We start from the raw sequence: 26431 nt of genomic DNA, 5'->3' as shown, positions 1-26431 counted from the left end.
TCCGCTTGTCTACTTTGCCAAAACGTTGACGTGCATATGAGACAAACAAGGATAAGTCGACTAGTGGCCAATAGTTTCACCATCATTCAAAGATTGTCCATGTCAGCCGCACCATACTGCAGAAGCTTGATTCCAAACAGAGGAAACAGTGGACAAAGAACTACGCTCCTTGGTCCATTCGATCTGATTGGCGTCATTAGCTAGATACACTAACCACACCGTGAGCTGGTGGAGGGGAGCTCGCGGGTGACAAAAGGATTGGAACGCCAAGCCCGCACTGACGACAGTACGACTAAGGCATTAACTGATGAGGGGTGGACTAATATTTCCAGATCGTTTATTAACGAAAAAGTGGATAGTATACTGAATAGATTGTAAGTAGTCGTAGACAGTAAAGGAGCAATGACAGGATACTTGAACAGAGATTTACATAGAAATTTGTATGTGTGTCTCCGCGCAGTAATCTGGCTTGGTGTTCCAATCTTTTTGTCACCCGCGAGGGGAGATAGAGTCCGGCTTCACTTCGGTTGATAGAGATTTAGCGTCTCGGTTCTATTGAATTATCTCCGAATTCTGAAAATCATACGAAGAAGGCTCAAGAAGAAATCCTCACTCTTCAGACCGAACATACCTCAACCAAACCTTGCACTACTTCGCGCATCTCACATCCCTACCCCTCTCGCCCGACCCATCGAAACCATCTCCCCACTTTCCCAACCCCACAATGTCATCAACAACATTCTCCCCTTCATCAACCAGTACGCCCCCATCCGCCCTTCCCCACCTCCCAATCCCAATCCCAATCCCAATCACCACATGCCCGCAACACCCGAGCCGACAGTCCTAACCGCATCCCCACAGCCCCCCCCACAGCCTCCAACATGTCCACGGATCTAAAACCAGCCGGCGCAGCCGCCGCGAAAGTCAAGGTATTCGCGCCTCCCACTCTCCTCCCTCCAACGGCTGTACGCTGACGTTAATTTTTATTCGTTATCGGATAGCCGTGCTGCGTCTGCAAGGACGAGAAGGCCTCGCGCGACGAATGCATGCTGTTTAGCAATAGCGACAACCCGCAAGAGGCGTGTCAGAGCACGGTGGAGAAGTATCGGAGTTGTATGAAGGGGTTTGGGTTTAGTATTGCGTGAGGCGGGGATTATGGGGAGGGATGGTTGGGGAAGGAGAGGGGATAGGGAAGAGAGGAGGGGTGTATGTTATGTATGAGGAGCTAGAGGCATGGCAAGGGCGTTGCATTAAGGGCGTCATGAGCTGCATTAGATGGGGGTTGAAGATCTCTGCTCTGGGATGTGAATACTGTGCTTCTATATGGGCTCAACGAAACAGCTATACAGCAATTGGGTATCTCGAAACATGTGCGCCCCCTTCAACCACGTTCACGACTTTTTCGGCGTCTTGCCACTCCTCAAACTTTTCGTCTTGCTCCCATGCGGCGTTGGAGTTGACGCCCGCTCCTTCCCGTCCTTTTTACCCTCCTTCCCCAACTCGGTCCGAAAGTCAAACCATTCCTGCAGAATCCCGCTTCGTAGCAATAGCTGCCACGTGCACCAGACATAGCAGATGCCAAATCCCGCCGCTCCGATCATTACATTCAGCACGACCCACAAATCCGGTTTTCCTTTGGGAGTTTCGATAAAAGCCTCGGCAAGGTGCCATCCAACCATCGTTGCATAGAAGCCGAGGTGCACAGTGCTTGTTGACATACGGATACCGCCCTTCCTTGCCTGTTGCCCAAGGTACAGATCTAGGCTGGTGGGCGGTAATCCCATCAGATATGCCCATAACAGTGAGAGCACGAAGTAGGGGATCCTCAATTCGTCCCTCTTCAGCAGCGGAAAAAGCGTCCATACAGCAAGCATATTCGCCCATCCGACCCATGCTCTCATCTCGACACCCAGACCACCATCTCCACCAAGCATCATTGTCATCGGTAGCAAAGGTAGCAGCACACTTTTCTCATGGACCTGAAACGAGCACAAGAAGAAGCCCCACGCACTGCTAGCTAAGGCCCATGGTATCAGTTCCTTTCTGGGTGAGGTAGAGATTGTCATGCAGGCGGGTAAAATGGCGACGATAGTGGCTAGTAGCGAGACGCGCTGTAGAAGCGGGATGGAATACGTGTTGAGCTTGTGAAGCGTATGGATGGCGCACCAAACATTGGCGACCTTGTCCTCGAAGAGGCCGCGGGCGAAGGGAAAGATGCGGTGGATACTTTGTGTGAGTTGTGACAGAAGCGAGTAAAGGTAGGAGTTGGAGCCGATGTATGGCAAGATTTGGAAGAAGATAGGGTTCACCTCTCGATCTGTAATGTCAAGCGGTGGCGAGATCCCTTTGTAATTATCGTAGAGAGAGCCGAGGAGTATGGGTGCAAACATCAGGGCGAAAGAAAGTATAGTGACGATGGCTATTCCTATGAAGCGGCCAATGTGTAGCTTGGGAAGAAGACAGACGCCAATGAGGTAGGCAAACATTGCTGGGGCGAAGTATAGCGCCATCTGCTTGTAGCATAATGCGGAAACGAAAAAGACACAAGCCCACATGTAGCGATCTGATAGAAGACTTGACATGCTGGCCACCACGAATCCAAGCATGACGGTATTGTATTGGAAGTGTGCATGGTCAATTAAGATCGTGGCAGGCTGCATAAGTATAGCCGTTAAAGCTATCAAGCTCTCCCATTTGCCGATGCCTCGCTGTTGAGCAAGCTTTCGATTGAAGATGATTGCTGCTGGTATGTACACGACGTACTCAGAGACGATGACTGTGGCTCGCATAAAGACTTTGAGAAGTTGTTCTTCAGTGCCACGAGAGGTATAGAGGGCGAACCAAGACGTATTGAACAAAGAGCCGCTGAATCCCCTATCAGCAATGTGTAGTTCAAACGCTTCAGAGTCCTCACATCTTTCCAAGAAGCCAGCTATGGTATGCAGTCAAAGGAGGGTAGTCTAGGCCCCAGTACTGCAGATCGTAGAAGTACCATTCTGATATCGGCAGTTGTGTAGTAACCTCCATCCAGTGCCTCTGGGCTTCGTAATCACCGTGCATTGGAGGGGTTTGGAAACCTAGCAGGAATCAGCCAAAGCCCAGCGATTTGGCCCAAAAATCTATACCAGAGTAGCCCCAGAGCCCCGCGCACCATCTGAACAAGCCAACGACCATCAGGACTAAGGGTAGTATCATCCATTGCGATGTGTTCTTCTTTGCAGGCCAGAAGAATGCCACTAATGGAAATGCCGGACTTTGGACGCCTGCCTTCTTGTCTGGTCTCGCAAGCTCATTGCTCGATAGTGTAGGTGGAGAATCTCCCTTTGTCCTCTTCCTAGCCTTGTATGGGGAGGGAAGAGCTGGCATAACAACGACACCACTCCCAAAGCCCCAAAATTCGAGTGAAAAGGCTGAGAATTGACTCGAGGGAACGAGAACCAGCCAAACGTTCGCGTTCGAGGTCGACGCGGATTTTGATAGGGCTGAAACTAGCGTGCTTGGCTGTACCTTTAGCTTAGAAAGGTAAAGTAAGGTAGCTCGAAGCTCCCCCGCCCCGCACGAAATTTTCGTGATAGGACTAGGTGTAATCGAAAATTTCCTTCAACCTTCTCATTCTCCTTTTCACACCATCTTCCAAATTACACAACACCTTCCAAATATCATTCTTGAGGGCCTCGCACTTCTTCCATTCTACAGATACAGATACTACAGCTTCCCGCACACTAATCAGTGGGATCAATCAGTGGATTCTGTGGGTTCTTCTTGACTGTGACCAGTGGGCTCGTGGGTTCGTGAGCTTTATCCTGACCGTGGACTCCATACTGTGACCTTGAGCATTCATACACATAAAGGTACTTCTGTTTGAAGTAGCACACTGTGGGCTTGTGACATTCTGCATATCAGAGGGTTGCCGCACAAGAGCAAATTCCAGCACTTGAATCTGAGGGTCATTGACACCGAGGGAAAGTCGCACATTTATCTACTACTATCGAGTACGTATCTTTGATCGCTTCCTACGCACATTGTAATCTTCTGAACCCCATGAGTGTACTCACATATCTGTAGATATGATCAGGGCTGACTCTTCTGTTGAACAGAGTAGAAAAAAGGTATCGCAATGGCAAAGACAAAGTCCGCACAGCCTGATAAGGCCATCAAGTCCAGCAAGGACGCACAGGTCAAACCGCTTTCATCAGTCAAACAAGGCGCCGTCACTAAACCATCTCAGACATCAAAGTCCAAGAGCAAGGACATCGCAAAGCAGGTCGCAGTGAAGGCAGACAGAGTGGGCAAAGAGGACAAAAAGTCCAAGAAGGCGAAGAAAGAGCCAACACCTGAGCCAAGCCCCAGCGAGAGTGAGGACGAGGAAGACAGCAGCGCAAGCTCCGCTAGCAGCGATGATTCTGAGGTTGAAGTTCCCGCACCCAAGGCGGCCGCGAAGACAAATGGCGTGAAGACCAATGGCGTCGCCAAGGCTGTTCTCAAGGTTGAGAGCGATGACGACGAATCCGGGTCTTCTGACTCGTCTGCATCTTCCGACGATGAGTTGGAGGAATCTACTGCGGCCAAATCCGCCCCAGCAGCTGTCGCCAAGGACACCGCCGCTGGTGCGAAAGAAGAGTCCGAGAGTGACGAAGACAGCAGTGAAGATGATGAGGAGAGCGACGAGGAGACCGAGAACAAAGGCCCCGTCGACGCCAAGGCTTTGAATGGCAAGCTTGAGGTGGTGGCTTCCAAAGAGGTACGCACCACGATTACTAGACTTCTCATATCGCGGGTCAGGTACTGATTCCCACAGGCCTCTTCGGACGAGGAGTCTGGTAGCGATGACACTTCCTCCGGTACCTCTGACGGATCATCTGATGAGGAGAGCGAAGAAGAAGACGAGGAGGAGACTGTTGTCCCAGCTCCCAAGAAGCGCAAGGCTGAAGCTGAGGCCGCGCCTGCCGCAAAGAAGACCAAGACCGAGCCTAAGGGGGATGAAGCTACCGAGAGGAATCTCTTCGTTGGTCGCCTTTCGTACAACGTCGACGAGGAATGGCTCACTCGCGAGTTCGAGAATTTCGGGGAGCTATCTGGGGTTCGAGTCATCACCGATAGGGACTCTGGCCGTTCCAAAGGGCGAGTACCTTTTAATGTCATGTTCCAGCTCAAGACTGACGTCGCTCCAGATACGGGTACGTCGAGTTTGTCAACGGCGCCGACGGTGTCAAAGCCCAGAAGGCTATGCACGAGTCCGAGATCGACGGTCGTACCATCAATGTCGACTTCTCCAAGCCTAAAGCTCCTCCCTCTCAGCGTCAAGACCGCTCGAAATCCTTCGGAGATAACTTGAGCCCTGCCAGCGACACTATCTTCGTTGCCAACCTTGCATTTGAAGCTACCGAGGACATGGTTGGAGAGGAGTTCGGAAAGCATGGCAGTGTTCTCGGCGTTCGTCTGCCCACCGACATGGAAACTGGCAGTCCCAAGGGTTTCGGATACGTTCAGTTCGGCTCCGTTGAGGAAGCTCAAGAGGTCTTTGGCAAGATGAGTGGTGCTCTAGTCTTGGGCCGTCCCGTTCGTCTTGACTACTCTACGCCTCGCCCACCTCGCAACAACGATTCTCCTGGTGGTCGTGGTGGACGCGGTGGCGGCTTCCGTGGTGGTCGTGGCGGTAATGATCGTGGCGGTCGTGGTGGAGGACGTGGTCGTGGGGGCTTCAACGATCGTGGAGGTCGCGGAGGTGGCCGTGGTGGACGTGGCGCCTCGACTAACCGTGGAGGTTTCGGTGACTTTCAAGGTAAAAAGATGAGCTTTTCTTAGAGGTAAGGTGAGTATCGCTTGTCGCTGTGCTTGATGGTCGCAGCGATCATCAAGTTTGACGACATTCTTTTCATTGGTTCGATCACGACTACAAAAGTTTTCTTCTTCTATGCTACGAAGGCCGCGCTTGCTGGATTGTACCATACCCAGTACATGTTCGCAAGATGGCTAGGATAATACGTCCAGAGTCTGCTTATTAGGAAAAGAGGCGAGAAATGACAGGTTAATTCGTGCGATGATAGGCGCAGATCAGATAGAGGAATACAAATGCTACATACTTATCGATTGTCTTCGTGATATGTTCGTTGCTACGGCCAAGTGGAAATCGATCTCAAGGATAGCGAACCCCCTTTTTTTCTGATACGGAGAGATTTGGTACTTTCAAATCGGCATGAGATCCCATGTTTCCCCTTGACAGCATCCTCTTTCCACGCCCTCATCCTTCATGGTTCCGAACAGCCGGTATTGAACTGTTGTCAAGGCGCCAAATTTCCTTGCTCCATGGTTTCATGCCAGAAAGCACTTTTGCTGCCCCATGATATTTTTCTTGAAGAGCTCATGGCAAATGCCAACAGCCAAGAATTCAGGATTCCGGTAAGAAGCCAGTGGGAAGAAAAGGGTCTGGAATTGTTATGGACTCGTTCCGCTCAAGATAGCATCTGATATCTAGGCTCGATCAAGTATAGCGCAATTCTTTTTCACAATGTAGCTTTTAGGGCAAGATATTGGATGTCTTTTTGGCAGTACTTTGAGATGGTACCTGGATCTTTTGGCGTCTTCAAGTGGGAGCATTGGAGCTCTTAATTGCCGTTCCTTTTCCTTTTGCATGCTAAAGACGTGGTTCGTAATCTGCAGGGTCCAAGCCAATTTACTTGCTTAGAGTAAGGTGTTACGTGACAGCCACGGCACTAGGCACACATGGCCCAGATGTCAGGGTCCACAAGCGTCATGTGCGAACATTAGCAATCATCAACCTCAGCTCTTTCAGCCAATGTATTCCTCTTGTTGTCTTGCTGCCCATTAGACACAAAGACATTCCATCTTGATGCCAGTAACAGCGCTTGCATCCTGTTCTTGTAACACAGCATTCCGCTGCGCTCAATGAACTAGCAAACAAAGGGCCCTGTTGTATGGGTTGATGTCGGCACCTACCACGCTCCCCGTTCACAGCCCCCACCAGGCCACCACGGGCTTTCAACAGATGCTAGGACAACATTGAACACCAGATGCCTGTCGCACGTTGACTCACAACCCATAGCAGGCACCAATCATGCAACCGACTGTCAATCAGCTTGCCCTCGCACGAGAGGCTCTCGAGACCCGCTCAACTGATCGAATGGAACCCCGCCCTCGACTCTCTAGATCATTGTCAGGTATCACGAGACTAAGGTCAGACGGTATGTGAACCGATTGCAAACATGCTCGACCCAATTTCTCTCCTTCCTCTCCAAGCATCATTGCATCAAAAGCATCCCTTATCTTGCAACCATGGCTACAGTATACTCATTCGATCATTACACAGAATCTTGGATCGAAGTATCCTCTCAGCCTTCCTCCTCCTCTCTTTCCTCCGCCGCTGCAGACGATGCTGGCCCGACTGGTGTCCGAGTACAGTACGATAACCATGGCCGCAGAAGACGCCGCCTAGGTCGCAACGAACCTCTGCCCCGTGGGGTTGCTGTACGCCGCGCAAGTGTTGCTGGAAGTAGCCAGGAAGAATACGAAGAGAGTGAAAGCGAATCGGACCGTATCATGACCAGCTCCAATGAAGCTCTTGAGCCCAACCTATCCGAAGGCATCAACAGTCCGCCGGGCCTCACGACATCAGCATCCGAGGAGACGTCTTCAAACGCCGAAGATGACGACGACGAGAACGCCACGGCGCTGGGTGTCTTGACCAACGAGCCCGTCTTCACTCCCCAACCGAATGCCTTCTCCCACCCACCACAATCCTACAACACCAGGCACACCCGCTCACTGGAAACCCGGACCTCATACTTTCCCGCCCACCGAACCTCATCCCATCGACGACCAGCAGCAAGTTCATACCCGTCTCGAGTCAGAACAAGCCATACGCCGTACAACATGCTAGCGCCTTCCCATACGGCTGATCATGATGCCGCACTGCGCGCCAGCCTGTCCACTCTTCTTTCCTGCGCCCGAGCTCTGCCAAAACGAGACACCCATTCCACGCAGCCCTCGTCCAACCAGGTCGAACCTTCCACTCTCCGCCTTATCCCTGAGTCAGCCATTACGGCCCAACGTTCCCCACCAGCTCTCCCACCCCGTCCTTCTGTCCGCCACCGCACCTCCGCCACCTCCCTCTCCAGCAACGACAAAGGCAAAAGGAAAGCCTCGACATCAAAAGACAGGAGCCACAGAGATTCGAGAAGCAAGAAAAGGCGAGCCAACAGCCCCGGCAGGGAGCAGCAGATCTCGCCTACGCTTATGACATGGGTTGTGAGTGCTGGGGTTGTGGTGCTATTCAGTGCTATTAGCTTTTCGGCTGGGTATGTCGTTGGGAGGGAAGTTGGAAGATTTGAAGCGGGGGCGGTATCAGGGAGAGAGGGAATTGGTTGTGGAAAGGAGGTGGGAAGGGGTTTAAGAAGGTTGAGGTGGGGTGGAAGCAGCGGGGGTGTTATTAGGGTTTGAGACTTGATCGATATGAATTTGACGGGTTTGGAGCCGTTTCGGGTTGGCTATATGTGATGATGGATGATGGATGAGACAAGAAACGCGCGTATGACGTCTGGGACAGCATGCATTGCTGGCGGTCTGGCGTCTACACCTTGTCAGGGTACGGAGTACAGGGAATGCCATTCATGCCTTGCAAGATATTAGGAGCTACTCTATCAACCGCGAATGTAATACCGTTTCGCTCAGCCCCCATCCTATGGCTAGACCAGGGCGAACTGTGACGAATCTACACATTCTGAGACTGGCCTGAAGCCGAACATCTTGAAGCATTCATGTTTGTTCACGAGTCCGGCGGAGCATTTTTACGGCGGACGACGGCTGACACTACGACAAAACTAAAAAAAAATTCTCTTTTCATTTTTTCTTCGCGATTTCTAGTAACTCTCTTCAAAATATTCTTTTTAGAATATTTTCAACTCTTCGAGAGGTACTTTTTAAGGCACTCTTTAGGGGCTACTCTCCGGGGTACTCTCCGGGATACTCTCCGAGGTACTCTCCTGGGTATCCTCCCGGGTACTCTTCCGAGTATCCTTTCGGGTACTTACGACGAATAATAACTAATACTACGATCGAATATTTTACAAAGTTCTTCGCAAAAAAAAAAAAAAAAAAAAAAATTCGACGGGACTTTCCTTGGAAGTTCCCTCGAATTCTTTTTAGAAAACTTCTTTTTCGTACTTCGAGTATTTCTTCGAGTGATTTCTCGAGTAATTCTTTAAGAAACCCCTCGAGTAACCCCCTAAGTACTCTCTAAAGTATTCCCAAAAATATACCTTCGAATAATCTCTTTAATTCCCCTCGAGTACCCTCTAAAAGATCCTCTAAAGTATCTCTCTAAATATTTCTTAAAGAAATCTCTTTAAATATTTTTTCAAAGTCGCGGAAAGAAAAAAAAAATTAAAGAAAAAAAAATTGGTTTCGTAGTGTCAGCCGTCGTCCGCCGTAATTTTACGGACAGGACCTTACCTTCAACGGGCAAAACATAGCTGTTCTCCTCAGCGTCAGCTTACTGACCGTGCACAATGTCCGCATTTACTTCTGTAGCCGCGATTTGGGGAAACACGACCATTCGAAGTAAAGCGCCTTTGCTATCTGCATCAAAGAGAGCACATAGGTATTGAAAGCAGATAGTACACATTGTACCGCCCTGGCCCTCTCATGTATTGGAGGGTCAAAGCGTGTTTAGCCGCCAGAACAGCATCGATTGGCGGATACCGTTGGTAATTGCAGGCCTAAGCGGCAATCATGGATCGAGTAAGCTCTCAATGACACTTGTGTGACTCGTGGCGATCATGGCTTATCGAGAAGGATGATGTGGCAGCTGTTGAATTTACTCCGCTGATTGGAGCGTGCTCCCACGTTTTTTTGGCTACTTGCATGACGTTGCTGCACAAGTGGCTAGGCTGAGCTCGAGGCAGAGGAACCCCACGGATTTGCTTGCCCATCGGCCTTTTCTCATCCTACATATACCTACACTTATATTTCGTGCTTGATGTCTGTCGCTCAATTGCATTCACACTTTCAGTGTTCTCTGGTAGTGCGTTCCTCGAGCCATCACCAGCGCTTTGTATCGGCCCTGATCGAACCACGTTTGAAATAAGCCGCTGCTCCTTGGGATCTAGTTGTTCTCGTCAACCTCTACTATGCCATTGCCAAGAATTCTAAAAATCATCAGCTTAGCGACGCACGATCGTGCTATACCCTAAACCCATGGCTGAGCTTGGCCTTATTGCCTCGGTCATCCAGGTCGCCGATGTTGGCATTCGACTCAGCGTCACGCTCTACAAATTTGGCCAGACCGTCGTCAGCGCTGATGACTCAATTGTCTTCATCTCAAAAGACATCTCCCACACATGCTCCATTCTCAAAACGATAGGACAGAATCTCGAAAAAGATCATGACGCACGACTGTACTCACAAGATGCCATGAACACGGCGGAGACCATTGTTAAAGAATGTCTCGAGATTTTCCACGAAATGGACAGGGCTCTCTTGAAGAAGATTAAAAGAATCGGATTGGATGGCAGCTCTAGCCGAGCTGCTGTTGTCGCGCTTGAAAGACTGAAATGGCCCTTCCTGAGACCGAAAATGATGCTCCTGTGGAGCAATCTCGACAAGTTAAAGTCTTCGTTAGACTTACTGTTGAACGTCTTTATCTATGCTAGACATCTGACCGAGCGGTGAGCTTCCATATCCGATTCCTATCTCGATCAAACGGCCTTGTTGTCCATTTCGCTTTGCTGACTGTTAGTGCAGAACGGAGGAACCCTCGGTCGTCAATAACCAGCGCCGCCTAATCGAACACCTTCTTCACACAACTACAGAACAAACACGCAAATATGAGTCCTTGAAAGCGGCAATGGACCGCCAGGAGAACCTTGATATCGCCCACGATTCCACCCATGATATTATACCGGCAACACCGGATCTGGATGCAGCTATACCCACCGAATTGCCCAACAAAAGCAAGACCATTAAGCTGTTGGAGGATACCGGGCTGGATCCTGGGACTGCAAGTCTGGAGAATTACTTCACTCTCATAGAACACCTGATGACAGAGGTTGAAGCCGAGGAATACAACATTGGCCATGATATGAGGCGTCGCATAAGAGACGATGTCATCCATACCCACAAGCGTGAGACACGGCTTCTTAGAGCAGTTCATGGACATACCGCGCTTAAAGAGAAGATGCGAGAGAAGTCTTGGATACTAGCAGAGATGGTCGAAGAAAAGGTAGAAGAAGGAGAACATTCGCAAATAGAACACCGGGTGGAAAGCTCGTCTGGAGCTAAATTCGCTCGAATTGGAGACAGTAGCCCCCAAATTCTCGGTTCCAATCCGAGTCACTCGCCCCAAGAGGGCGTAACCCTAAAGCAGGTAAAGGGCTATGAAGGTCCGCCTGAGAATATCCGCATGACCACTATGGATCGAGTCTATGCTTCTACGGTCAATCCTGTAAAGGAATTTTTCCTCAATAACCGAGAAGACTCGTGGAACCCCCTCGACTTAGGCTCCGAAGCTCCAATGGTTGAAAGCCCTAGAGCGGCCGAGGAAAATGGCTGGGTGCCATTCTGTATATCTGGACCCTCAAGGCTCCTCTACCGTAGGATCCTTCCATTGAATCCCCTGAAACCGTATATACAGAACGAGCATATGCCACAATTGCCTTTCTTGCGATCTGGAACATCGATGCTGGTCACTGAGAAATCTCACATTATGGAAAGTATAGCATCGTCACAAGATCTTGCCGCCCTTACAGATTCAACAGATACGGACACCTTCGTCAGTGCGAAGTCCGTCATTGGCGAACGAGCCTTGGACTCCAATTCTTTTTGCCCGGTGGAGGATGAGAAGGATGGGCCTCTGGTGGTACTTGGCGATCAGGAGCATGGCGATTTTAGGGGGGAAGACGGCGGGCAATTCGCAGTTGATCCCTCGCTCGATGGGCTGCTGGCAGCTTGGGTTAATGGGATATAGTGGACAGGGATTGTGGAAACTGACGTTGGCAGTCTTCCGCTCAGGGATACAGCAAGCAATGACAGCAGCCATTTTCAGTCAAGATGAGATTGACCACCGTTTCATGTGGGCGCTTCACTGCTTTTTGACGAGGCTGAAAGCACATCGCCAGAGTTTGATTGGATGATAGCGGCCGCCTCAGCATGCATGTACTGCAATCATCAAGATTCACAGCTGAAACAGAATCTGCGGCGGCAGACAATGACATTATAAGACCATGAGCACGTTGACCAAGCTCCTCCCACAGACGTCCAACCCTCGCCATGAATGAGACCACCTTTCCCCACCGACGTCGAACATACCCAGACAATCCACTCCGATCCTCCTCAGCCCTCTCCTCCCCCGGCTTGCCCGAGCCCAACCACACTACTCCCCCATTCAAACCGTCGAACCCAACTCCATCCCTCGCAACGGTACCGCGCACAAGCCTCCCTCCGCCGTCAACATGGTGCTAGCGGCCTCACAACGGGCCTCTGCTTCTCGCACCTCCGTCACACCCGCACCTGCACCGTCATGACCTGAACTGACCCCAGTTGCTTCCAGCAATGTCCCCAAACCCTCGGGACCGATCGTGGCTTTCGGCGTGTGGTGTTGTTCGGCGGGTCCGAACACGATTAGTTGTTGTAGAGATGGCGGTGTGTGGGTGTTTTGTCCGGATAAGAATAATGTGGGTGCGGTCGTGGGGGGGACGGGGTTTGTGGGTGGGTTTACGCTTGAGGCTGTGGGTTGTTGCGGACGAGGGCGAGTATAGCGGCCTCCAGCGCCATGAACTCGGCTGTCGTTGTTTCCATGTCCACGCCTATCGCGGTCTCCACGTCCTCGCGGCCGTCACCATCGAACAACGCGACTAACTTAGAGACCACTCGCACAAAAACTACAAGCGGCGGCAACGATGCAACAAGAACAGGCCTTGGCGCTGGCTTGGGTGTTTGCTTGCTGGTTTGCCAGTTGCTATGTCCTTAATTCGACGCATTAGAAGTAAGGGTAAAAGTCAAATCATGCAACCCGAAGAGAAGAAGACGGCTAATGTTGGGACCGATGGCAGTGGAATGGCGTATCGAGAGCAGGGAATGCAGGAGCTGAAAGGCCTGCCGTCGGAAATGCCGAATAGCAGACGTCAAGTTACCCAGGAGCTCGATACTGGACGACGATGATGTATGAGTGAGGGTATATGAGAAAGCGCGGGATTGGAACCAGACAGCGTCACGCATGATGTGTAGGCGTGGATCACTGCATCCGCACATATCTCCAGGCGCGATCTCGACACCGAAACGCACACTTGTCAACGCCCACGATATCTTCTGCGACCCTCCAGGTCACGAGGTGCCACTTCATGACACTACTCCGGGATCGACCTCGCTGGTCCGTAGCTGTTTCGAACGAAGCCCAAGTTGCGACGACATCGTTTTTTATACATCACGAGTAAAGACCTATGACATAACCATTTTTTTTAATCAGGGCTGTCGAGTAAACTTTGGTGAGCGATATCTGAATTCCTTGCCTATAAATATCTATAAGACTAAATTTAGTAATTCTTTTTTTATCTAAAAGCCCACATTACGTTCTATAATTTAAATAAAAAATCTTAAGATTTTAATAGAAAACAAAAAAGTTATTCTAAAATCAAATAATGTGCACCTGTTTTTTGATCAGGGCTGTCGAGCGAACTTTGGTGAGCGATATTTGAATTCCTTGCGCTTTAATAATTATAAGACCAAATTTTGAAATTTTTTTATTATTGAAAAGCGCAAGTTTCGGGCTATAATTTAAAAAAAAAATCTCAAAATTTTAATAGAAAATAGTAAAGTTATTAAAGGGTTAAAAGTAGGGGGAGAGATTTTTGATGGTTGCGGACGCTAATTTGTTTACCCGCGATGACTCAGCCGGTCTAACCAAAGAGCGTAGATCTGACGAATTGATGATTGGCTGCACATACAAATTCAAGGTTTTCTAGTTCAGCCCTATCTTATTCTTTTATATATACTGATGTATAGGTCTACGGCACATCACTAGACGAGAATCATCAGGTGTCACCCTCACAATACGCGACCTAGAACAGCCTCGAGGCTAACGAGCTCAACAGGATCATACTCATGAAGAAGCGTCTCATATCGCTTATGACATTTTGGTTGATGCGCCTATCGGCCTGAACGATTGGTCTCGCGTCTTCCCTTCGAGAGATTGAATTGCCGACAATCTCAGTAAGCGTCCCGCCCCGTCAAGGCAGCGATTGTATATAGGCTCGTCCCTGCATTGCAGTCTGTCACGCTGCGCTTTCGCATTCCGACATTCGAGTCATCCTTTCAAGCAAAGTCTCTGTCCATCAGCATCCCGAACCGAAGCAACCACCGAGCTATCATGCGGCCCCATTGTCAGCTTGTCGCCCTCGTCGCCCTGATTCTGCCCTCGGCTAGCTTCGCTTCTCCTCGCCAACCCAACTCCGTTGTCCACTGTGACATCGTAACAACAGGTCTCTCACCCTCTTGCTGGGATGAACTAAATATGAATGCCTGGTTCCGGGAGTGGCTGGCGAGCACGTCGCCCAACGCGACGAGCGGTGCTGCTGTCAGGTGTCGGGAGCACGAGTCGTGGTCTGTATGCTTTCTGCGGCTGAGCCTAGGCGTCACGGGACGCGATTGTTCCACGATCAATACAAGCGGGAAGAACTCGACATGCCCGATGCCGAAATTGGGCGATCCGCCACACAGCCCGCAGCTCTTCTATGGAGTATGGAACATATACGGTCCGCCCCCTCCTCCACCGCGATCACCGACGCAGCACCGCAGCACCAATCCATGTCCCAGAACCCGCTGACATCCTCTCCGACAAGCCATCAACACCTACACAACCACCCTCTCCACCGCCCTCCAAACCCTCTCCCAAACCAACCCCACAGCCCTAACCACAGCCGCCACCACCTCCGCGAACGGCACCTCCCGCTTCGCCAACCCCACCCAAACCCTCTCCGTCGACGTCCCCCTCCGCGCTCTGCTCGAGAGGGAAACCTACGGCTTCGCCCTCCCCGCTACTCCCAACGCCGGCTTGCTCGCGTTTCTGGAAACTTACCCCGCGGCGCAGACGTACGGGTCGTCCACGAGCGTGCCGGAGTTGCTGGTGCTCTTGCTGCAGAGGTTGGGTCAGGTGTTGCTGCGGATCATGAGTGACGTGTCGAGTTTTCTGACGGTGGCGGAGCGAGGGGCGTTTTCGACGGGCGAGGCGGTGGGTGGGGCGGGGTTGGTGGAGGCGTGGGGGACGTAGGCGCGGGGGTGGGGTTGTGTGCGTTGCGGACGGTTGAGATGGAGATTCTCGTGGGGACAGGTTTGAATACATCTGTTCGACGATTGGGGGGGCGATATCCGCAGCACCGGGTCTGGAAGCGTCTGTGTATGTTGTACGGAGGGTTTGGATCGCCCACGTGGGCATTATTCCTGGTGTCGCTGGGAGATTTCGGAGTAGGGATAGAAGCCTTCTATTCGTTGCTGCCACGGCAGATTCCTTGTCCCAAGTACGTTTGTCAAAATGGGCTCTCTCTGTACTTCTCGACCGGTACTTCTCTAGCGAGTCCCAAACCTTTTATTCTACCCAGACATCAACCTGTGACATCGTCCACGTCGCGGTATGAACACATGGCTCTCTAAGACCAAATATCGAATCTCCGTATCGAATCCGTGTTCTCCCCTCACAACCATACATTCGGAGGCGCGAGACGGATTCGGAGAAATTCCAGCGTAGCACAATCCTTCACGGTTTCTGATGACGAGCAAAAATCCCAGCTGGCCGTTGACCGCAAGCCAGTATCCGATCCAGAACAACATTCTGCTCTCCAAAAATGACATTTTCCTTCCTTGCCATTTCCCGAACAGCGTCTTGGAGGAAGTAACGACTCGGTCTTAACATTCCAGCTCTGCACCGTCGTGCAAGATGACCCGTTGGCTTCGTAAGCGCTGTTGAGGACGGCGTGTCGGGGTGTTCCACCTAGCTGTCGAATTTTTCAAACCGCAAACAAGTTGCAATGCGCCGTGGTCGGTCGAACGGTAGAGTCTCGTGAGGGCAGGTTTGAAGTTTTTTCTTGAAGGCCGGTGTGTCGGGTCCGGAGGCAGAGGGTGACGCGTCCGCGGTGGCGTCGATTGGGTAGTCACGGAGCTCTATCGCAGTAGCAGTAAGCAGTCTCTCATCACCGTCCGTTGGTCGGTGGGATGTGGGTTTGAGCTGGGTTCTCGGTCGGCAGAACATTTTTGTATCGTTGTTGGATGTGCACGCGCCTGACGTGAAGATGCATGCTTGGGTTTGTATATTCAGATGTCTGGGCCCAACTATGCAAATCCCATGTACCAAATTTTCGTCGTGAGACAACAAACCATGAGCGACCTATTGGCCAATGAAACATGTTGGTTTGTGGGAGTCAACAGCTCACCGCTTTTCCCCTAGTAACAATTTTAGTACTTTTCTAGACAATTCGTTCATCGGGCAAGGGAAACAAAAGAAGAGTGTCCATGAACTGCAAATGAAGCGGTGCAGCAGGGCGCTTAGATGTGGATCGGTAGACACTATTATCGCAATGTAGGAACCTATACCGATAGCTTCGGCGAGACTGAGCGTCGAAGACCCGATTTGTCCAAAGACTTCGAGACAGGTGAGAATCGGTCTAAGTCTAGGCATGGTTTTATACCCAGCTGCGTCGGAAGCGCTGCGTGTGCTTGAGTCAGGGGTACCAATGGACTGGAAGAATTGGGTCAGCGCTAGGAGAGAACATCTTAGAAAACACCAGGAGCTACGCAAGTGCATCTCCACAAAATGGCCAGCTCAATATAGTTATGGCGGCGTGCCGAAATGAGATGCTATCTCTCGTAACACCTCAAGAGCTCAGCAGTAGTGGAAAGGTTCGATGAGAAATATGTCAAGGCTCTTCCACATCATTGGGATGACAATGTCACTACCATGTTCCCAGCCAAGTACGATACTCGTCTTGGACTCAATATTCCACATCTCGGCTAACACGACTCAAGCTCAGCACTGTGCAACCCAGACAGGATCTTCTGCCGACTCCCCCTGTATCCAAGAATCTCGTCATACAGACGGTACACCTGTGTTTTCCTTCACTGTCCTCCACCCCTTTCATCAAGTGGATCTTCGTCTTGTGTCACACCGGTCGCATACAATGCCATTCTCCTTAGCAATGTATCGGTTGATAGGATCAGCCAGGTTGCCACGCAGCCAGATGTTTGCAGGAGCTAGGTAATTCCACAATGTCTCCACAGTATCGCACTTCTGAGATGTACCCGATCCGCACCAAAGAGACCAGCAGAACAGCAGATACAAGCGGATAGCGAATTTACCGTTAAGGATTTTCCCAAACCCGTTCACTTGCGCTCAATGGTCCTGGTCTTGCGGGTTTGCAAATGGCACATAACAGGTTCTTTCTTCCTTAGGGTCCTGGCTTTTTACATGATCTCTAACGTGTTGCTGGGAGCTATATTCGAGAGCATCAATAGTCTTCCCTGGCTTGTCGGATTTTGGAAGCTTAGCGATGTGCTGTAGTCTTCCGAAGGACAAGGTCTCGTGCGGGCAGAGCTGAAGGCATCTCTTTGAAGGAGACGATGAGGGAAAAGCCTTGTTCTCTGCGACCAGTGCTTGAGCGTAGTTGAATGTGCGAACGGATGGAGAAAGTCGATTATGAAGCCGGCATACTAGGAGGACTTGGCACTGGACCCAGTGCCACAAAGTAAGAGGCTGCGTGGATGTCCCGTGATGGGCGATGGTATATGGCGTTTGAGCAAGATTGAGGCCTCTTCCCGTAATGACGGAGCTCAGTTAGATTGTAGGATAATTCGCAAGTATCCTTGTATTGTGGTCGATAACTCTTCCTTGCAAGGCGCCCTGCAACGCATGTTGCTATTTCGCCACCAATGTGCCCGGCTTCAGCCAAAACGAGGCTCTTAAACCTCAACCTCAACCCGAATCCGAGAACTTATACACCTCAATATTCCTCACCGCTGTCAGAGCTTTGATCCTGGGCAGGATCGTACTCTGCAGCCAAAAACTCCAACTCAACCAATTCAGCTTCCGGCGGTGCATCCCCGTCCGTGGAAGTTTTCGGTTTGCCACCGCGGCGAAGCTGGTGGAGGGGCAGAGACCCAAAGATCAAAGATCCGATGCCCAAAATGACGCCAACTGCCAAGAGGACCAGCAGAGCTCTTAAGAACCACCTGAGCGCTATGGCCAGCCAATGTAGGAACGCGGCAAAGAACGAGGCGTTCTCCACCATTGGCGCACCAAGAGAGCTCCAGAATGGAGCCTCATTGCCAGGTACTAGAGAAGGGAGAGCTGGTGAGGCCATGACTTGGTGAATCTGCTCTGGTAAGATATAGTGGACTGAAGAGCGTTGGGCAGATGGCGTCGTATAGCTGACGGGAAGTGTGGCGTAAGTAGTCTTGCGACGGGTCACGTGAGCGCCAATAATAATCGCCAGGATCGAGAACAGCCGCTTTGTTGTGTGACATTAAGTACTCTTCGAAACAGATAGGATTTCCTCCTTTCTCTCAAGATGTCATCCGAAAAAACAGTAGAGATTGATTGATCATAAGGTGAAGAGTGACTCCGCCATCCAAGCGTGTCCTTTGGTTCTATCAATTTCTACGGATACCATCATTAAGCCCATTATTTCGCCTATTTCGACTCTGTTTTGAGCGTCGCCAACCCGACGTACCCATTGGGAACAAAGATAATATCAAGCCAAAGCCTCCTCCTGCCGCTAAGACTGATCGTCTCGTCCTGTCTTATCGGCACTGAAACATTGGAAGCTCGCCGCAGAAGAAGAGAAAAGGGTCGACGCAATCTCTAATTGAGCTATGTATGTATCTTACACAGCGTCGCGTCGAGCTTTTACAAACTTTTGGTCGGCCTGCTCTGGCATCCCTAAAAGCCTGGCGCTCCATCCTCTTTTCTCTTTCTTGTTGGTAGAATTCTTTTAGGTACTCTTGTTCCCTGGCAAATCTCTGCGCTCCCTTGGCATTAAGGAGTATTCCCCGAATCCCCTCGGCATATTCGATCCTATCATCTACCGTCCACAGTCATCCATATTTCACGGCTGAGAACAATCGCCGACAGAGACTTCGACGTTCGTCAATGGCAGTATCGCCATTTTGTACACAAAGTCCAGATGTCGAGTCTGAAATAAGCCGAGTTCATTCCCCCGAGCTTTCGCCTCTTGATAGAGCGCGGCATCCATTGAATGATTGATCTGCAGGCGCAGACTCCTCAGTCCAGCCAAGGATCTGATGAGCGTCATCCCAAGGACACGGTTCCAAGGTTTGTCTTCCCCCCACACCCAGTCCATCTGCAACCGCAGCCTTCTCAACGACTGCTTTCGGCGCGTCGTTCGTGCGTCCATGAAACGATCCAAGCTGGTGGCCGCATCGTTGAAAGAAAAGGTATTCGTCGACCAAAGTATATTGTTCGCGTCGTTGTAGATCTGCCGACAGACTCTCAGCGCTGTCAGGTATATTGACTCGTGATCCGATCGACGGTGGTTAGCGCCAATCTTATACGCCGGCTCGACGTCACAGCGATGATGCGGTTGTCGCCAGACGGTTTCCTCGTCGCCATTGATATTAACCCATGTGAAGTCTTCGACCATTTCATTCTCAGGGCACTCATGTTGACACACAACATGTCTCCAGGATTGCCTTTTCTCATCTTGCCCGTTGCGAGCGAAATTTCTGCCGATATACTCGAGGTGGACGACCCGGTCTCCTTTGGTGAGGGGTATGAAAATGTAAGATGGGTTATGAATTTATAAGAATCCCATAGTTTGGGGTATGAAAATATAATTCGCCCGTCTCCTAGCACTCCTGCCCATACTTTGTCGCGAATCTCGAGCGGTAATCGTAACAGGGGCGAGCATGACGCGTTTCGCGCATTACTGTCATTTGGAAAGTTAGCACCAGCAATGGCTGCAAGCGATGCCTGGAGGCTGCCTCATACATTGCTTAGGTAGCTGCATCCTTGGGCACGTTGAAAGGGACTCTTTTCCTGGCCTTGCCAACCGCCTTTTCTTCCTCACTCTTTCGCTTCGTCATTATTGCTGACATTGATTGAAGTGAGGACGTGTCGCGTCTAAGAATCGCGAACTTGGATCACGCGGTAGTCTGCTGGTGCTAACTCAAACCTGATTAGATTTAATCAACAAGCGACCCCGGACGAACTACCTAACGTAATCGTGTACGGGCGAGGTCTGACATATTTTCCCCAAAGTTTTTCCGTCCCGTCACGTAAGAGAGTCAGAATACTGAGACTAGCCGTGATTTTGTTTTCGCTCTTGTTTTTCCACATCTCCGTTTTATGGAAAGCATCTTGTCTGTTGTACTCGTGTATACTTGGAGTAGACTTTTATGTATATTTTGACCCCAAGAGAAAGACCCTCTGTATGCGAGGGTTTTTACTTCTGGAGAATTGTACTAGAATACTTGCAAACTATCGCATCAAAGGTCACGCTAGTTGATGCCTGAATTAGATGCCCTTAATTGATGGTGAAAACAAACAATCCGTACAATCAAGCAAGAAACATCCTCTACAGGGTGGTGAGATTCCGAGGTTTGGCTTGGTCTTTGCGGCATCCACAGGCTACCTCGAGGGCTTTCAACTCCCTCTTAACACCAGGATCCCTTCCAAACCCTTCAATTTCAAGATGCTTCAACTCTGGCAGGTTCTGAACGGCTTCCTTTAGAACGTCATACAGAACCCGTTCCACTGTAGGATGAGGCGTCCATAAGGTGTGGTACGGTGCCCGATCATTAACCACCAAGAGCATATTGAGATCACGAAGACCCGGAACGTGCATGTACAGTAACTGCATCACCACTTTCATAACCTGGCCGGTCTTTGGGCCGTATCTACCTCCATCAGTGGTCGGATCCCCAAGCAAAAATCGAAGTGTCGTGAGGCGAGCCGCGTTTTCTTTCCCGATCATGTGGAGGAAACGAGCGAACATAGAAGCCTGTATCTCAAAGAAAAGTGTGTGCCAGGCCTCGTCACGGTACCCAAAGAGCCATAGACACTGGCTCCGGAGCCGCAACTCCTCAGCGGGTCCTGCTCTCGTGAATCCTGCTGTTCTAAATTGGTCTGGAATTGGGAAGTAGAACACATTTCTGCTGTAGAGAATCGGTGCTGCTTCATCGTGTATTTCTTTGCAGGTTCGCAGAATTGCAGGTGCAAGTCCAAGAGCGGGATACCCGCGGCAGTAGCGGTCCCCAAGGCAGTAGTTTGTTTTTGTCCCTGTCACCTCGGACATGTGCTTGAAGTTTTGGCAGAGCCTGGGCCGTTTCTTCGTACTAATTTCTATGTTCTGAAAAATTCGATCGTCATACGGCCATTTGCGTGCGATCAGAAGATGGTAGTATATTTCTATCCGTATCTCTGTCAGAGGGTATTAGCCTCTGTTGATGAGATTGCAAGGTCCGGGGGTGATTTACCCGTGGGAAGACCCAGGAATCCTTTAATGGGACAATCACTTTCGAGTCTCTGATCGATCGTCATATCGAAGATGAGCAAGAGGTTGAGATTCCAATGCTATTCCGTATGTGTAACGGAGTTTTTGCCTGGGTTTAGTGTCGAGGTATATGTACCTTAAGGTACTCAAGATGCAATATCTCGTAACGCCAAGAGCTACTAAACCTAATTGGGAACGACCTCGAAACTTCTCAGTTGCAAGGGAGCAGTCTTGTGCCCTTGTCGATGATTTTCCACATCTTTGCTCAAGACGCTGAGCTGGATTTCCTGATCTTTCTGGCTTAGCTTCTGTCTTAAGGCTCTTTTGGACTTGTCCAAATCGGACCTGGCGAGAGCGCAAGGACAACAGTCGCAATTTAAGCCAGGAGATAGGAAGAGGAAGTGGGGAGACAAAGCCTCTCCGCTTGGTGCTTCTGATTTCAGGACAGGTAAGGATCATTTTCGGCCGCCAGGGACGCTAGAGAGAAGACCAGTATGACTGAGGAGCAGAAAACAAAAAAGCCAACTGTAACGTGAAAGGCGTAGATCAATCTCGGTTTCATGTTAGCTGATGACAGATACGCAGCAGTAAGCAGACTTGAATCGTGATGTTATGCAGTATCATCAGCGTTCACCTGGAGTGACAATCCAAGCGCCCTCGAGTCCGGCCTAGCAGCTACGCAAAGGCTAAATTTAGAAAGAACAGCTCAAAGCCATGGCTGTAGGCACTACGAGTACATACAGGACGAGCCGCGGCAAACATGGAAGGGATCCAGATACTTCATACGCTGCACTCAACGTTGGCCGTGGCGCATGTCGGAAGATCGCGTGAACACTCCCCTTCATGCGACCATTTTTCGATAGCCAGACCCGGTCTGTTCTCGTTTTCTTGGTAGTTTTCTGTCATCTAGCGTCCTCTCTATGTATTCAGCTCTCTTACTCCTCTGTGCCCTTGGCAACCGGGGAGTCGCATCGTTGACCTTGGACATTCCCCAAGTTCTCACTCCGCCGACAAACTCTTCGCCCGTTGTTTGGCTGTCTAACGCATCGAATCCAACGCCGTCCACGCTTGAAAATCTGGCTCAGTCCTTTCCAGCTTTGACGTCCTTGTCTTATGAATGCGACAAGGAAAACTTCGGACAACCAACCTTCGACAGCTGCATGGACGCCTATAGACAGTTGCCGGCTGGCTCTCACGCTCGTAGTTACGGGGATCGCGAGACCCAACAAGCCTACGATTTTCCCCTGCCTCTTAGATACGCAAGCGGTATGTGGTGGCCCGAGGTCAATTCTCAGAGCGTAGCTCACGCTAACGACGTGGCAGCCGATGGGACTTGTTTCATCGAAGTCTTTCCTACAATTGAAGGCACATCTGATCTCTTGAAGCCACTGAACTTGAAACAGGCGGTCCGATACCTCATTCACAAGTGCGTAGAGGGTGGAAACCCCGAGGGGGGGATTGCGGAGAAGCTGGGTAAGTGTACTCGAGGCACCAAGGATGAACCACCGTAACCAGCTCTCCAGGACAGGCAAACCGTCTCTCGGTATTCGTCCAGCGGTTCGAACCGAATGTTGACTGCTTCAACGACGAAGGCAAACCTCCCTTCAACCAACAATGCCTGCTCGACTTAAGCTATATGCCCGTCACGGATACTGAGCAAGTCTTTGGGAAGAAGAACACACCCAACATCGATGTCGCTCTTCCCGTTCGATTTGCAGATTGTAAGCGTTCCTTCTGTGCTGTCCTTTACAATGCGCTGATCCAACCAACAGCAAGCGCTCAATGCGTAATAGACGTGATAATAGACGGACCGCCGGTGAGAGCCATTTGGTATGACATTTGGGGCTCTGGTGTGATGGTTGTGGCTATGTGTGCAAGATTTGGAAGGTCTGGCGTTTCGTCCGCTACAGGTATGAAACATTCTCTGCTGTCGAGTGGTGCATACTGAACGTCAGTCGCAGCTGGCGAGTCAGAGCTTGCGATCAGAGTCATGTATAATGCCGCTGGAACTCTGCTGGAGGCTATGACATAGTTTGACGTGTGAGGCGTCTTTCTATAACACGAAAAAGTCATAGCTTTCGTATGCTTTGGCTCTTGGACAATCCCTTATGAAACACGTACTGGAAGCATTTCTTCAACTGATTATTTTAAATTAGACATATCAAAGGCTGGGCATAGTGCAGCGAGATATAGAACACAATGGGAAAGGGATTGAAAAACGCAAAATTTACATCTTTCCACGATTTTCTTTCCACGCTCCAAGCACCCCATCCTATACCTCAGTGTCTTAGTACGCTACATTATAGTCATTGAAGCAGAGCAGACCAACATTTTACTCTAGACTAGTATTCACCTCACCCTGCGCTGATCTACGTGTAGGGTAGAAACGGCTATTCGTCCCCGCGCCGCGGAAAAGACGCCTCCCCATTGCTGGAGTGTCGCCTCCATCGTCAGCGCCTCGCGCCGGGGCCTTTGACACCTGACGCTCGGGTCGGGACAGCGGGAGACTACATTCGATAGAATTCCAGCGAATGACAGAGATCCATTTGGCCTGCCATACGGCCATCCTATGATTAGGATACTTGAAGGCTAAGAGACGAAGGTGGGTGCTCGTGGGAGGAGTCCGTATCGTCGCGTTGCGATGGAGCTATGCCCAGTGATCGGAGTGACGGTGATGTTGTTACTACGCACAGGACTCGATGGCTTTGTTCTTAGGGATGATGCATGAGGACTTTCCCGAGCTGACGCCAAATGTTACAGCTATGATTGAGTAAACCACAACGAATAGCAGAGGCCGAGAAAGAAAGCCGAAAACTTTGTTTGAAGATCTGGTGACGAACAAGTGCCCCCGTAGCTCTTCCCCGATGGGAGAAAAGGTGCGGCTACATTAGATGACGCGATAGCAGGAGGGGATACGCGGCGGACAACGCGATATGCGGAACATCATGCTGAAGGGGTCGAATCTATCCCTGAATCTTGAGAACGCGGGTTGGAGAAGTAGCGGCGGACCCTTCGATGACGGGATGAACGTTAGCAATCGTTAATCCAAAGCGTGACAAAGATCAAGAAGGCAAAGGAGGTAGAGGATGATACCTTTGTTCTTGACTGGGCGGCAAGATCAGCTCCTGTAACATACCCGCGATGCGCGAGAGGGGAAGCGCCGAAACGGACGGGCAGACCGGACCTTTATCTCTCAAAGCCTCTGGACTTCAATATAGTCTACCCATTCATTCGCACCTTCGTTGGCGATTTCTTTACTAGAAAACAATCCCGCTTGTATAAGCTATCACAATTAGCCATGACTGCGATCCTTCAAACTTTCGCTTGTTTCTTTTCCCTTTCGATCGCCTTCGCGCTGCCATCTAACCTGGTAAGGCTACCTCTAGCCAAACGAGACGTCGAAAGCATTCCATCAGAAGTCAACACAACAATACGAAACCCTCTCACAGCACAGCCTGTCGCATGTCTCGATACCCGCCGGCTACCAACGCTGGTCCCATCAGATTGCGGCTACGTCCTCAACTTCATTATCCTCCAGGAGCCCAACGTCTTTGCAAAGCGCGTTTTCATTCGCAACTCATACCAGACCGAAGCCAGGGGATACGCTCGATCTCGATGGCAGTACGGCAGTTGCGAAGTTTCAGTCTACGGTCCTCCAGGTGCCAGGCAGCTGCTCACTTTCCTCGAGGTCGCTTTTACGGCGGACAATATCGTTCGTGAGTGTGTCACTGGTTTTGTGGATCCGATAGGGGGCGTGAGTCTTGTAGGCGATGCGAGCGAAGCGTTTTATGTTTATCTTCGGGGTCATGTGGAGCCTGAAAGCATTTCTGCTAAGAACTCCACTATTTCTCAGCGGCCAGCTGTCAGCGTGTCTAGGCGAACGATGCGATCTCAAAAGGACTCTGAAAATGGTGCAGGATCTCAGAGAGTAGAGACCAGGGATCCTTCGATGGGCGCGTCTCGCGTGTCCAATCTCCCCACTGTCACTTCGAACTTCACCCTCAGTCCAGCGGCGCTTCCCAGGTACCCAGTACACTGCTTCAACCCCTTCATTATCCATTTACAGCCCGCCGCAGCAACAGACTGCGGCGTGATCATCAACCAAGTCATCCTTCGCCTGTTCGACCCGACGAGCCAGTTGAATTTTGGCTTCACAGACGCTGCAGATGTCGATTTGTCAAAGCCAGAGTATCAGAAATGGCAGTATGGACAATGCATGATATCCGTGAAGAATAACAATGTGGCTCAAGTTGATACCTTCCGGCTGCTTGATGTAGCAACGACCGCGAGAAGGATCAGCACGCAATGCCTAGTCAACACGCAAGACAAGATCGGTGGCGTTGCGAGTATTGGTACTGATGGGAGAGGCTTCTATGTTTATGTTGGCGGTCGGTTAGCTTCGAGCCCCGCCTTAAGTGATCTGACGCTTTTGCGCGAGAGTACTGGGGCAGAGAGCTTTTAGAGCTTTTGAATAGCCCAACAGGTTTTCCATTGGGTCTAGGCCTTAGCCCTAAGATTCGTGTTGTCAATTTATGCCAGTCTAGGTACAGAAATTTTATTCAGGCCATCTCCAACGCTTACCTCTCTGCAACGGGTGCGATGCATAGCCACAGTAGCTGTTCCGATTCGAACCGAGAAGTCCCACTGGAGGTGATGCAGCGCTCTCGCTACCTTCCACTAGAGCCAGCAGCCTGTGAGATTTGTGACCAGAATAAATAAAACTGTCCCGTACGGCCAGCAATACAAACTCAGGCTTTTTGTAACGACTGTAGGCTATTTTCTATGTAGACTCTTGATGCAGCGCAGGAGAATGAACGAGAGACAAAGCACAAATCATATTCACCGCTAAAGTAGCGAACTTCAATACTCATGATCTAGATGATAAATCTCTTTCACAAGAGCCCGTCATCGGAGAAAGTTCGCCC

General features: G+C 50.5%; 9 protein-coding genes across 9 annotated transcripts; 6 read left to right on the top strand and 3 right to left on the bottom strand.

Annotated features, from left to right (window-relative positions):
• Positions 1-1391: 1391 nt before the first annotated feature.
• On the bottom strand, positions 1392-3366 carry HO133_003459 (uncharacterized protein; the record flags this gene model as incomplete). The annotated part of the gene is made up of 3 exons (XM_037294381.1): positions 1392-2865; positions 2915-3077; positions 3126-3366. The coding sequence occupies 3 exons, from the start codon at positions 3364-3366 to the stop codon at positions 1392-1394; spliced, it is 1878 nt and encodes a 625-aa protein (XP_037149762.1).
• Positions 3367-4117: 751 nt separating this feature from the next.
• On the top strand, positions 4118-5982 carry HO133_003458 (uncharacterized protein; the record flags this gene model as incomplete). Its single annotated transcript, XM_037294380.1, has 4 exons — positions 4118-4741; positions 4799-5177; positions 5216-5782; positions 5849-5982. 4 exons carry the CDS (start codon positions 4118-4120, stop codon positions 5980-5982), a joined length of 1704 nt encoding a protein of 567 aa, XP_037149761.1.
• Positions 5983-7293: 1311 nt separating this feature from the next.
• On the top strand, positions 7294-8457 carry HO133_003457 (uncharacterized protein; the record flags this gene model as incomplete). The annotated part of the gene is made up of 1 exon (XM_037294379.1): positions 7294-8457. The coding sequence occupies one exon, from the start codon at positions 7294-7296 to the stop codon at positions 8455-8457; it is 1164 nt and encodes a 387-aa protein (XP_037149760.1).
• Positions 8458-10212: 1755 nt separating this feature from the next.
• HO133_003456 (uncharacterized protein) lies at positions 10213-11980 on the top strand (the record flags this gene model as incomplete). Its single annotated transcript, XM_037294378.1, has 2 exons — positions 10213-10682; positions 10759-11980. 2 exons carry the CDS (start codon positions 10213-10215, stop codon positions 11978-11980), a joined length of 1692 nt encoding a protein of 563 aa, XP_037149759.1.
• Positions 11981-14691: 2711 nt separating this feature from the next.
• On the top strand, positions 14692-15277 carry HO133_003455 (uncharacterized protein; the record flags this gene model as incomplete). The annotated part of the gene is made up of 2 exons (XM_037294377.1): positions 14692-14746; positions 14850-15277. 2 exons carry the CDS (start codon positions 14692-14694, stop codon positions 15275-15277), a joined length of 483 nt encoding a protein of 160 aa, XP_037149758.1.
• Positions 15278-17996: 2719 nt separating this feature from the next.
• On the bottom strand, positions 17997-18356 carry HO133_003454 (uncharacterized protein; the record flags this gene model as incomplete). The annotated part of the gene is made up of 1 exon (XM_037294376.1): positions 17997-18356. One exon carries the CDS (start codon positions 18354-18356, stop codon positions 17997-17999), a length of 360 nt encoding a protein of 119 aa, XP_037149757.1.
• A 2232-nt stretch (positions 18357-20588) lies between these two features.
• Positions 20589-21308, bottom strand: HO133_003453 (uncharacterized protein; the record flags this gene model as incomplete). The annotated part of the gene is made up of 1 exon (XM_037294375.1): positions 20589-21308. The coding sequence occupies one exon, from the start codon at positions 21306-21308 to the stop codon at positions 20589-20591; it is 720 nt and encodes a 239-aa protein (XP_037149756.1).
• A 1358-nt stretch (positions 21309-22666) lies between these two features.
• On the top strand, positions 22667-23538 carry HO133_003452 (uncharacterized protein; the record flags this gene model as incomplete). Its single annotated transcript, XM_037294374.1, has 5 exons — positions 22667-22772; positions 22830-22979; positions 23030-23227; positions 23279-23416; positions 23468-23538. 5 exons carry the CDS (start codon positions 22667-22669, stop codon positions 23536-23538), a joined length of 663 nt encoding a protein of 220 aa, XP_037149755.1.
• A 913-nt stretch (positions 23539-24451) lies between these two features.
• On the top strand, positions 24452-25968 carry HO133_003451 (uncharacterized protein; the record flags this gene model as incomplete). The annotated part of the gene is made up of 2 exons (XM_037294373.1): positions 24452-24535; positions 24568-25968. 2 exons carry the CDS (start codon positions 24452-24454, stop codon positions 25966-25968), a joined length of 1485 nt encoding a protein of 494 aa, XP_037149754.1.
• Between the last annotated feature and the right edge of the window lie 463 nt (positions 25969-26431).

Source organism: Letharia lupina, assembly GCF_014066315.1.
Source record: "Letharia lupina isolate WasteWater1 chromosome Unknown contig_17, whole genome shotgun sequence".
In the NCBI taxonomy this organism is placed as follows: domain Eukaryota; kingdom Fungi; phylum Ascomycota; class Lecanoromycetes; order Lecanorales; family Parmeliaceae; genus Letharia; species Letharia lupina.
This window is presented reverse-complemented; position numbering and strand designations above follow the sequence as displayed.